The sequence below is a fragment of the Acanthochromis polyacanthus genome, chromosome 22 (assembly GCF_021347895.1).
Source record: "Acanthochromis polyacanthus isolate Apoly-LR-REF ecotype Palm Island chromosome 22, KAUST_Apoly_ChrSc, whole genome shotgun sequence".
Classification (NCBI taxonomy): domain Eukaryota; kingdom Metazoa; phylum Chordata; class Actinopteri; family Pomacentridae; genus Acanthochromis; species Acanthochromis polyacanthus.
Window position 1 is genome coordinate 7,873,460 of NC_067134.1, and position 12,647 is coordinate 7,886,106.

A 12,647-nucleotide genomic window follows, 5' to 3' on the forward strand; every position below is an offset into this window, starting at 1 on the left:
TCATTGTTAGCTTTCTGATTTGCACAAGGATAGTGTCTACAGATACGGACCTGTACCCGTAGCCTGTGGGCTACGGATACGGCACTTTCCATTTGCCAGACAGATACGGACCTGTACGCGAGTCTCGCGAGTCAAGAAGCTGCTAACCACTGCAAACTGTTGAAAGGTAAGCAAAGGTTAAGGTTAGGGTTAGTGTTAGGGTCAGGTTTAGGGTCCGTACCTGTAGTACCGATGCTACGGTCTGTACCGCTAGCGTCTACCGGGAGTCACGTGACCAGATCTCGCGTATCTGATTGGCAAATGGCAAGTGCCGTATCCGTAGTCCACAGGCTATGGGTACGGGTCCGTACCTCTAGCAACAACCTTGCACAAGATCTAAAGAAGGCCAGGGTAGATTTTAATAAGAATATTATTCTCAGAACCACTGTGCAAACCTGGCATGCAATAAGACGGATGGAGGGCCGATCAAAAATCCTATACAAGGTAACGTTGATTTTATTCCAGGCTGTTCTGACCAAAGATTTAAATTGTGGAGGGAAAAGGGCATTTCTACACCGGGAGATCTATTTGACAAGGGGGTAATGCTAACATTTGAACAGTTGTGTCAAAAATATGGTCTCCCCCAAACCCATTTTTTTAGATTCTTACAAATTCGCAGTTATGTTCAGAATCAAAGTAGTTATATGATGAGCTGCCAAAAGTCACAGATAGAAAAAAAATCCATCTTAGGCCAGAGGTACACTAAACTTGTTTTTGCAAGTACCAGGTCTTCTGAATACCTGCGCGAGTTATGGAATAAGGACTTTAATCTCACTATGGATGAAATAAGATGGGCTGAAGTGTGGAAGGTTGCTAAAGGACAAAGGAGAGTCAGTTCAGAATATTACATCGCTTACAAATCACCCCCCAGTTAAGACATAAAATGAATCCAAAACTAACAGAATTGTGCTCCAAATGTAACATAAAGGCTGGAAAACGCTGTGTGTGGTCTTGTATCCATATTGAAGATTATTGGGTAAAATTGTGGCAAAACTAAATCTCATTTTTAACGTTGATCTTTACGTGGAGCCTCAGACTCTGCTGCTTGGTTTACCAAGTCCTCAAATTAAGGGGTTTTTTTTTTTACCAGAAAAGGCTCTTCAGTATTCTCACATTTGCTGCTAGAAAGAACATCTTACTTAAATGGATTGATAATACACCTCCCACGATTGCAGGATGGCACAGATTAATCTTTAACATCATTCCTATGGAATACCTAACCTACAGGATCAAATGTAAAACTGGGGATTTTTTTTTTATATTTGGACTCCCTTTTTTAGGTATTCCGGTAAAAGACTTACAAAGGTCATCTTAAAGGGAACTATTGAGTGCAACCCCCAAGAGGGGCAAAATGTCCATCCTGGGTTATGAATCTGAGGAGTCTGGAGTTGGAAGCTCCCATTTTTTTCCTGTTTTTAATTTCTCCAATTTATTTTTATTTTTATTATTTATTTCAAATCTATTTTAGCTGTTTTATTTATTTTTTATTTAACCAATCTAGTTTTTATTTATTTATTAAACCAACCTAATTTTTATTTATTTATTTTGGATTTATGAATCCTTAGGTTCTCATTTTTGCTCCAAGTAGACGTCCCTATGAGCTTGTTGCCGGCATACTGAGGTATTGAACTACATGTACATATTTAAGATGTATGACATTGCTATGGACATTTCAGATTATATTCTGGAAAACAGAATGCATTGGTGTGACATGTAGGAGGGATCTAGGTGAAGATGTTTTTGTTGTGGCCAAAGTTTGCTCGTTTTTTTTTTTTTTTTTTTTTTTAATAAAACATATTCTACCAAAAAAAACATATTTTCAAATATTAATACAGTGACTTTCTTCACTTATTATTCATTTGTTTGTTATTTGGTTTGTTCTTCTCTCGGATTTGATGTTTAATTAACATCTACTACTAACATTTGTGTATTATTTTCACTTAAATAAATAAATACAATTGGTCATTTCTATAACTTTATATTTTACATACTTGACTTTAAATGAGACTTGCAGTTTAATGTAAAAAGGGTTAAATCTAAAAACGGGGTCAGGTCTGAGGGTCCGGTTCCGTTCTCTGTGCCCGGACACACACGGGACTGTACCGAGCTAACGGAGCTCTACCCCCGGAAAGAGGCAGGACTGTAGCCCACTAATGGAGCTGTATCCCCGCACACACGCGGGACTGTACCCCGCTGACGGAGCTCTGTCCCCGGTCACCGGCAGGACTGTAACCCGCTAACGGAGCTCTATCCACGAAAACAGACAGGACTGTACCGAGCTAACGGAGCTCTATCACCGGACACACACAGGACTGTAACCCGCTAACAGAGCTCTATCACCGGACAGAGGCAGGATTGGACCCCGCTAACGGAGGTCTTCTCTCCGCAATCAGGTACAGAAGCTCTCTGACGTTACATCGCACCTGTCCGGTCTTCGGTTCCTCTCGACTCTATTCGGCTTGTGTCGCCGAAGTTGGTGACCTCATCGGGTGATTTTTTTTCTTTTTTGCTTTTAGGAATAGACCTTAAAAAGGTCTTTAGTGCTTCTTCTTGTTCTTCTTCTTGTTTTGCTCGGAGTGTTTGTTGTTGTGGGGCGGTTGCCTGGTAACGGACTCTGAGCTGGACCCAGTCAGACTGTAAATGAGGCTGTTAGACATTCAGACAGCAGAGGAGAGCCTGAGAAAGTTTATAAAGTTATTATTATTATCAATATTAAACAGCAGCGGAGAGCCTTAGAAAGTTTATAAAATTATTATTATTATTAATATTAAACAGCAGAGGAAAGCCTGAGACACTTTATAAAGTTACTATTATTATCATTATTAAACAGCAGAGGAGAGCCTTAGAGAGTTTATAAAGTTATTAGAATCAGAATCAGACTCACTTTATTCATCCCCGAAGGGAAATTCAGTTGTCAGGGTTCTTATCTGTTTAATTTTGAATTGAATAGCCTGACTGCTGATGGCAAGAAAGATTTCCTAAATCCAGCACAGGGATAGGAGCCGTCCACTGATGTTTCGTTGTTCTCTGAGGCAGATGTGAAGTGGATGATCCATGTTTGTCAGAATGGCCTCCATCTTGCTCAGTGTCCGTCTCTCCACCTCATCCTCCAATGACTTCAATCTGATTCCAACCACAGAGCAGCTTTTTTAATCAGTTTGTTCAGACGCCTTTCATCCTTCTGTTTTATGCTGCCTCCCCAGCAGACTCCAGCATAAAACGGACACTTGCTACCACAGACTGATAAAACATCTGCAGCATCTTACTGCACATGTCTAGTGATCGAAGTCTTCTGAGGCAATAAAGTCGGCTCTGGCCCTTTTTGTAGATGAAGTCTACGTTTGTAGACCAGTCCAACTTATTATCAAGGTGGACACCTAAATATTTATATGATGTCACCATCTCCATGTCCACAAGTGTTCACTGGCTGAAGAGGGGGTTTGGATCTGTGGAAATCTATGATCATTTCCTTTGTCTTTGAGGCGTTGAGTAGCAGCAGTTTTTGTGACTCCAGTCACTGAAGGCACTTATCAGATCTCTGTATTCAGCTTCATGTCCATTTCTGATACATGCCACGATAGCAGTGTCATCAGAGTATTTCTGAATGTGGCAGGACTCAGTGCTGGATTTGAAGTCAGATGTATACAGAGTGAACAGGAATGGAGCCAGGACTGTTCCTTGTGGAGCCCCAGTACTACTCATTAATGTCCCAGAAACACAAACTGCGGCCTTCCTGTCAGGTAATCTGTAATCCATGAAACACAGGAAGGATCCACTCCCATCTCTGTGAGCTTGTCTTTGAGGATGGTGGGTTGGATGGAGTTGAATGCATTTGAAAAATCAAAGAACATGTTTCTCACATAAACTCCAGGTTCCTCCAGATGAGACAGGGCACGGTGAAGCATGAAGAGGATGGCATCATCCACTCCAATGTGTTTTTTGTAAGCAAACTGCAAGGAATCGAGTTTGTCTTTGACCTCAAGCCTCAGTAGACGTAAAACCAGCCGCTCCAGAGTTTTCATGATGTGTGAGGTCAGAGCAATAGGTCTGTAGTCATTTAGTTCAGCCGGACATTTGATTTTTGGTACCGGTACAATACAGGATGTTTTCCATAGAGCAGGCACTCGCCCCAGCTGTAGACTCAGGTTGAAGATCCTGTGGAGAGGTTGACACAGTTGTGCAGCAGAGTCTTTAAGCAGTCTTGGACATACACCATCTGGGCCAGCTGCCTTCCCAGAGCAAAGTCTCTGAAGCTCCAACATCACCCCTGTCTCTGTGACAGAGACGGATACAGGTTCTAGAAGGGAAGTGGCTGCAGCTGTGGAGACATGTAGGAGATGGAGGAGGAGGAGGAGCTATAGTGGGGATTTCCATATGTTGAGGAGAAGAAGGAGGAGTAGCAGTGGAAGTAGGTGTGTCCACAGTGTCAAATCTGTTGAAGAACAAGTTGAGTCCGTCAGCTCTTTCTACATCACCCACTAATGGCTCCCTCCTGTTTTTATTGTTGTGTCCAGAGATGGTATTGATTCCTCTCCACACATCACGGATGTTACTGTGTTGAAAATTCCTTTCTATCTTCTTTTTGTATTCCATCTTTGCCACTTTCAGTCTCCTCTTCAACTCATGTTGCACTTCTTTGAGCTGTTCTTTGTCACCATCTCTAAAAGCTTGTTTTTTCTGGTTGAGGATTGCCTTTATGTCGCTTGTGATCCGTGGTTTGTTATTGGGGAAACAGCGAACAGTCTTTGCAGGTATGACTGTGTCTCTACAGAAGTTGATGTATTCAGTAAAACAATCAACCTGTCTGTCAATGTTCATACTGTCCTCCTCTGTTTCCAGAAGCACATTCCAGTCTGTTGATTCAAAGCAGTCCCTTAGAGCTTCACTAGCTTGAGGAGTCCATCTTCTGATTTGGACTTTAGTTGCAGGCTGTCTCAGCACACAAGGTTTGTAACAGGTCTGCAGATAAACCAGGTTATGATCTGACCTGCCCAGTGGTGGTAAGGCAGTAGCTCTGTAAGCTTCTTTGACATTGGCATACAGCAGGTCTAGGGTTTTATTCTCTCTGATAGGGCAGTTAACAAACTGTGTAAATCCAGTCAGGTGAGAGGAGAGGCTGATGTGATTGAAATCTCCTGATATTATTACAAGTGCCTCAGGATGTTGAGTCTGTATCCTAGCAACAGTATCATGCAACACATCACATGGAACCAAGTCAGTTGCTTTGGGTGGAACGTATACAAGTACTGTTATGATGTGACTGAATTCTCTTGGGACATAATATGGCCGAAGTCCAACTGCCAACAGTTTAATATCTGGACAACACAACTTCTCCTTAACCGTTATGTGTGAGGAGTTACACCATCTCTGGTTAACAAATAAAGCCAGACCTCCTCTTCCTTCTTGCCACTAGCTTTAGCATCTCTGTCTGACCTTATGAGGGTGAAGCCAGGTAGACCCACAGTTGAGTCTGAGTTGTTTTGATTCAACCAGTAAAACACAGGAGACTGCATTCACGGTATGCTTTGTCCATCTTCACCAATGTCTCCAGCTCGTCGCATTTGTTTGGCAAAGAATTGACATTTCCCATGATGATTGATGGAAGAAAGGGCTTGTATCTCCATTTCCTGGCCTTCACCTTTGCACCAGCACAGAAAACACCTCAAGATGTCCACTGGAATTGGATGTTGCTGTCCAGATTTGTTCTGTCTCAATGAAAAAAGCTCCTCTCTTGAATAAATTCTTCTCCCAGCAGAAACCTCCATCAGCAGTCAATAAAACACAACAAAATATTTTTAAAATATCGCAAAAATACAGCAAAAACTGAAAACAGTTAAGAGACACCAAAGTTTGCAGCCACTTTCACAGGCGCAGGTTCTGGAAAAGGAAAAATTATTATTGTTAATATTAAACAGCAGAGGAAAGCCTTAGACAGTTTATAAAGTTATTATTATTATTAATATTAAACAGCAGAGGAGAGCCATCGACATTCTACAAAGTTATTATTACTATTATTACTAATATTGTTGCTATTGGTATTATTGAACGGCAGAGAAGAGCCTTAGACAGTCAATACTGTTATTACTATTATAACAACCATAATATATATATGATAACGTTATTATTATTTTTGTTATAATAACATATTATTGTTATTATTATTGTTGTTATTGTTGTTGTTGTTTTAGTTTACTGTGATCTGTTTCCCCCTCCCCCTCAGGCCCCTCCCCCCAGGCCTCTCCCATGGCGTCATGGCGACGGTGTCTATTGGCCGTCCTGCTCATTTGGCTCCTCCTCTTCCTGTCGCTGCTGTGTCACTTCCTGGACCTCCGGTTCTCGTCTCCTCCTCGGACCAGGTCTGCAGCAGAACCCGGCCTCCTTTGGGTCGGATCCCGCCACCCGGCCTCGGTTTCTCGGCACCAGGTCCTCAGACCTGCCGGGGCCCCAGAGGAGGACTGGAGAAGGAGATCCGAAGACTACTACAGGAGGCGGTCCCTGGAGGTCCTGCACAGGTTCTGGACCGGGAACCTGACCGTCGACATGCTGGGTCCACGACTCCAGAAGGTCCTGAAGGTCCAGCTGAGCTCCAACAAACACCAGGTGGTGTACCGGGGGCCACGGGGGCCCCGCAGGTCCGGCCCTCAGCTGTACTGCGACCTGAAGAGGAGGACCAGGATCCGGACCGTGGACGGGACTCAGGAGCCGTTCTCTAGTCTGGGCTGGGCCCGCTTGGTGCCGCCGCGACCTCTGGATCAGATCTGGACCCCCCAGTACCGGACCTGCGCCGTGGTGACGTCAGCGGGGTCCATTTTAAACTCCTCACTGGGGGCCGAGATCGGTGAGACCAGGTCCACGTACTGGACCAGTAAAAAACCGCAAACAACACAACAGTAAACAACATGACAGTAAACAACAACTGTAAACAAACAACAATAAACAAAAACTGTAAACAACAACTGTAAACAAACAACAATAAACAACACAACAGTAAACAAACAACAGTAGTCAGTAACCAGTAAACAAACAACATAACAGTAAACAAACAACATAACAGTCAATAAACAACATAACAGTAAACAAACAACAAAAAATAAAACACAACAGTAAGCAAGCAACAATGAACAGCACGACAGTCAAAAACAACAAACAGCAGACAGTAAACAGCAATGAGCTAACAACAACAATAAACAACACAACCATAAACACTTCTGAATTAAAACAGTAGGCAACAGTAAACAAGTAACTGTAAACACCACAGTCAACAAACAAAAGTCAACAAAACTGCAATCAGAAAAACAGTAAAACAATAAACAAAACAACTGTAAACAAACAACTGTAAACAAAACAACAATGAACAAACAATGGTAGGAAAAAATAAACATAAACATACAATAGTAAGCAAAACAACAATACATGAAGTGTAAATAAAGTGTAAAAACAGTAAACAAACTGTAAACAACTGTTTTTTGTTATTTTTGAAGCAGTTTTTCATTATAAACTAACTGCAATCAAAGTATAAACAAAGTCAGAACAACAGTAAATAAAGCAAAATCAAACTGCAAACAATATTTACAGCATAAGAAAATAAAATAAATCCTTATGTAAGAAAATATCAACTAAACAACAGGACATCAAGTGTAAACAACAGTGAACAAACAATAAACAAACCTGTTGTCCTTCTGCCGGACTCAGACTCCCATGATGCAGTTCTGCGTTTTAACTCCGCCCCCACCAGAGGCTTCGAGAGAGACGTGGGCAACAAGACCACCCTCCGCATCATCAACTCCCAGGTACAGGCTCCGCCCCCTGGCCTCACCTGAACCTCACCTGAACCTCACCTGCTCTCTTTTTCTTCTTCTTCTCCTCTCAGATCGTGTCTCGTCCGGAGCATCAGTTCAGCAGCAGTCCGTTGTATCGAGACGTCGCTCTGCTGCTCTGGGACCCGGCGCCGTACTCAGCCAACCTCACTGCGGTAAACAAACAAACAAACTGTAAACAGCACTAAATAATAGTCAACAAACTGTAGACAGCAATACATGTACACATCAAGTGTAAACAACAGTAAATAAAATGTAATCAAACTGTAAAAAGCAATAAATAAGAGGTAAGCAAAATGTAAACAACAGTAAATAAAATGTAATCAAACTGTAAAAAGTAATAAATAAGGGGTAAGCAAAACGTAAACAACAGGAAATAAACAGTCAACAAACTGTAGACAGCAATAAATAAGGTGTAAACCAACTGTAAAACAAGTAAAGTGAATAAAAACTGTAAACAGTAAGTAAGGTGTAAACAAATTGCAGACAACAGTAAATAAATAATCAAAAACTGCAGACAGCAACTGATAGCATAAAAAAACTGTAAATGAACTGCAAACAATAAGCAAACATTAAATAGATGACGTAAACAACAGTAAATAAATCGTCAAAGTGCAAGTGTAAATATAGTTTAAATAACCCACAAACTGTAAACAGTAAATAAACAATGAATATCCATGTAAACAACCAGTAAATACAGTAAATAAACTGTAAACAATGGTAAACAAACTGTAAACAGTAAAAAAACATTGAATATCTAATGTAAACAACCAGTAAATAATCAGCAAACTGTAGACAGTAAATAAAGTGTAAACAATGGTACACAAAGAGTAGACAAGAACAAAGAAGGGATAATCAACAGAAAACAAGGTGTAAACAATAGTAAACACTGTAAACAGCAGTAAAATAGGTGTACACAGCAGTAAACAATGGTAGACAAGGTGTAAACAACAGCATAGATTATGTAAACAGCAGTAAAGAAGGTGTAAACAGCAGTAAACAATGGTAGACACGGTGTAAACAACAGCAAAGATCATGTAAACAGCAGTACAGAAGATGTAAACAGCAGTAAACAATGGTAGACAAGGTGTAAACAACAGCAAAGATCATGTAAACAGCAGTAAAGAAGATGTAAACAGCACTAAACAATGGTAGACAAGGTGTAAACAACAGCAAAGATTATGTAAACAGCGGTAAACACGGTCGGCTGCCACAGTTGTTTGTTGCTTGTTGTGTTCCTGCAGTGGTTCCTGAAGCCCGACTTCAATCTGTTCTCTCCATACGTGGAACGGCGCCGCCTCCGACCCCAGCAGCCGTTCTACGTTCTCCACCCCGAGTTCATCTGGTCTCTGTGGGACCTGATCCAGGACCACACCCAGGACCAGATCCAGCCCAACCCGCCCTCCTCCGGATTCATCGGTACCGACAGAACCAACAGAACAAACAGAACACCAGAACCAACAGAACCAATAGAACCAACAGAACAACAGAACCAATAGAACCAATAGAACCAATGGAACCAATGAAACCAATGGAACCAATGGAACACATTCTAAAATTTTATCTCCAGCAGCTTCTTAGACGTTTGCATTGTAGGTAAATGTGAATATGGGTTAAAATAAGAAAACTTTATTGAAAACTTGAATCTGAATAAATGGTTCCATTAAATCTGAACTTTAAACACATTATCAACAGAACAATAGAAACAGATAAATAATAGAAAGAGTTCAAATCAGAACTGATCACAGACTTCATTCTAAAGGTTCTCAGCAGAACGTTTGACAAACATTTCCCACCAACATGACCTAAACCGGAAAAATATCCAGGGCAACAACCTTCTGTTATTTATTCTCATAAACAACCTTCAGTTTTCTACCTGCAGCTTTTTATACGACGTTTATGAACACAATAAAAGACTAAATGATGCTGCTAACTGCTAACAGATGGTAACTGTTATCAGGGCTGTGTTTATAGTTAGATTTGCTAAAAAATTATGCTAAACGCTAACAGATGCTAACTGTTAGCAGAGGTGTGTTTAAAGTTAAATTTGCTGATAAATTATGCTAAACGCTAACAGATGCTAACTGTTAGCAGAGGTGTGTTTAAAGTTAGATTTGCTGATAAATTATGCTAAACGCTAACAGATGTTAACTGTTAGCAGAGCTGTGTTTAAATAAAGTTTGACGTCCTGTTAGACTTCCTGATAAATGTGACACGTGACTCGTACTGCTGCAGTCCATTGGTCGATCACTGCAGGGCAACATCCAGCACACCTCTCTCCAGGAGGCAGAGCTCCTGAGTGGGCGGGGCCCCAGCAACAATACTAGTAATAACAATAACGATAATTACAATGATAATAATAATAATAACAATAATAACAACATTAACATTAAAGTTTGGTTCTTCTGCCTCCAGGCATCGTGGTGATGATGTCACTGTGCCGTGATGTCAGTGTCTATGAGTTCATCCCGTCATTGCGTCGCACTGACCTGTGCCACTACTACGAGCGTTACCGTGACAACGCCTGTACGCTGGGAGCCTACCACCCTCTGCTGTACGAGAAGCTGCTGCTCCAGAGGATGAACCAGGGGACCTCCATGGAGCTGAAGGCCAAAGGAAAGCTCACGCTGAGGGGCCTCAGAGACCTCAGCTGTGGAGGACAACCTGGTAGAACCTCCAGGTGACCTGATGGAACCTCCAAGTGACCTGGTAGAACCTCCAGGTGACCTGATGGAACCTCCAAGTGACCTGGTAGAACCTCCAGGTGACCTGATGGAATCTCCAAGTGACCTGGTAGAACCTCCAGGTGACCTGATGGAATCTCCAAGTGACCTGGTAGAACCTCCAGGTGACCTGATGGAACCTCCAAGTGACCTGGTAGAACCTCCAGGTGACCTGATGGAATCTCCAAGTGACCTGGTAGAACCTCCAGGTGACCTGATGGAATCTCCAAGTGACCTGGTAGAACCTCCAGGTGAAACCGTGTGGAGCCAATGGTTCTGATCAGTTAATCGATCAGCGAATAGATCAGGTAATTGATCGGTGCTGATCCTCTGAAACATTTTAATGAACGTCGACTCTGGATGTAATTTTTTTTAACACAAATTAATTTTGTACTAAATATGAAGAAGTTCCTGCTGTTATAAATGTTTACAGAGTATTTACAGAATGTTTACAGAATGTTTACATAATGTTTACAGAGTATTTACAGAACGTTTACAGAACGTTTACATAATGTTTACAGATCTTCTAGAACATTAATAATGTCTTACATAATATCTGATAAAACGTGTGATGGAGTTTTTCTCTCTAAAATAGCGTTTTATTGACAGTAATACATTAAAGTGTTTGTGAACTGAATTAATATAATTTTATTTTAAATATTCTTAGAATCTTATTGTCTTCATGTGTAAATTCATATTTTCATAAAAAACTGCAAACCTTTTATATGTGTGTATATATACATATACACACTGCTCAAAAAAATTAAAGGAACACTTTGAAAACACATCATATTTCAATACGGGGGAAAACAAACTGGATATTAGCATTGATATGGACTGGATAATGTGTTAGGAATGAAAAGTGCCACATTGTTTGATGGAAATGAAAATGATCAACCCCCCAGGAGGGCTAAATTCAAGACAGCCCAAAATCAAAGTGAAAAACTGATGTGGCAGGCTGGTCCATCTTTCCTTGGCAGCAACTCAAAATGGTATTCAGTAGTTTGTATGGCCTCCATGTGCTTGTATGCAGACTGACGATGTCAGGACAAGCTCTGAATGAGACGATGGATGGTGTCCTGGGGTATCTCCTCCCAGAACTGGACCAGGGCATCGCTGAGCTCCTGGATAGTTTGAGGAGCAACCTGATGGTGTCTGATGGAACAAAACATAATGTTCCAAAGGTGTTCTATTGGATTCAGGTCAGGTGAGCGTGGGGGCAGCTAATCCTCCAGGAACTGCATGAGTTCTCTTACCACATAAGGCTGGGCATTGTTGTGCACCAGAAGGAATCCAGGACCACTGCACCAATGTAGGGTCTGACAATGGGTCAAAGGATTTCATCCTGATACCTAAAGGCAGTCAGAATGCCATTGTCCAGCCTGTAGAGGTCTGTGTGTCCCTCCATGGATATGCCTCCCCACACCATCACTGACCCACCACCAAACCAGTCATGCTGAGACACAAAACCACCACAAAGAGACACAAAACAACCACAAAGAGACACAAAACCACCACAAAAAAGACACAAAACGACCACAAAGAGACACAAAACCATCACAGACACACAAAACAACCACAAACAGACACAAAACGACCACAAAGAGACACAAAACAACCACAAAGAGACAGAGAACCACCACAAAAAGACACAAAACCATCACAAAGAGACACAAAACCATCACAGACACACAAAACAACCACAAACAGACACAAAACGACCACAAAGAGACACAAAACAACCACAAAGAGACAGAGAACCACCACAAAAAGACACAAAACCATCACAAAGAGACACAAAACAACCACAAAGAGACACAAAACAACCACAAAGACACACAAAACAACCACAAAGAGACACAAAACGACCACAAAGAGACACAAAACAACCACAGACACACAAAACAACCACAAAGAGACACAAAACGACCACAAAGAGACACAAAACAACCACAAAGACACACAAAACAACCACAAAGAGACACAAAACAACCACAAAGAGACACAAAACCACCACAAAAAAGACACAAAACGACCACAAAGACACAAAACGACCACAAAGAGACAC

General features: G+C 41.5%; 1 protein-coding gene across 2 annotated transcripts; it reads left to right on the plus strand.

Annotated features, from left to right (window-relative positions):
* Positions 1-2,089: 2,089 nt before the first annotated feature.
* LOC110972349 (beta-galactoside alpha-2,6-sialyltransferase 2-like) lies at positions 2,090-11,216 on the plus strand. Of its 2 annotated transcripts, none has more exons than XM_051941777.1 (6): positions 2,090-2,528; positions 6,260-6,877; positions 7,732-7,829; positions 7,910-8,011; positions 9,101-9,275; positions 10,272-11,216. In XM_051941777.1, the coding sequence occupies exons 2-6, from the start codon at positions 6,283-6,285 to the stop codon at positions 10,538-10,540; spliced, it is 1,239 nt and encodes a 412-aa protein (XP_051797737.1). In that variant the 5' UTR covers positions 2,090-2,528; positions 6,260-6,282; the 3' UTR covers positions 10,541-11,216. The 2 variants fall into 2 exon arrangements, with proteins under 2 accessions (XP_051797737.1, XP_051797736.1); XM_051941776.1 differs by having other exon boundaries at positions 2,090-2,432.
* Positions 11,217-12,647: the final 1,431 nt, after the last annotated feature.

What these genes read in the sequence shown, in the direction of transcription:
- LOC110972349 (XM_051941777.1), top strand. Translation starts at nt 6,283, where the DNA reads ATGGCGTCATGGCGACGGTGTCTATTGGCCGTCCTGCTCATTTGGCTC. An exon ending in TCCGCATCATCAACTCCCAG is followed by an intron (nt 7,830 to 7,909) that starts GTACAGGCTCCG and finishes TTCTCCTCTCAG; the next exon opens with ATCGTGTCTCGTCCGGAGCA. An exon ending in ACTCAGCCAACCTCACTGCG is followed by an intron (nt 8,012 to 9,100) that starts GTAAACAAACAA and finishes GTGTTCCTGCAG; the next exon opens with TGGTTCCTGAAGCCCGACTT.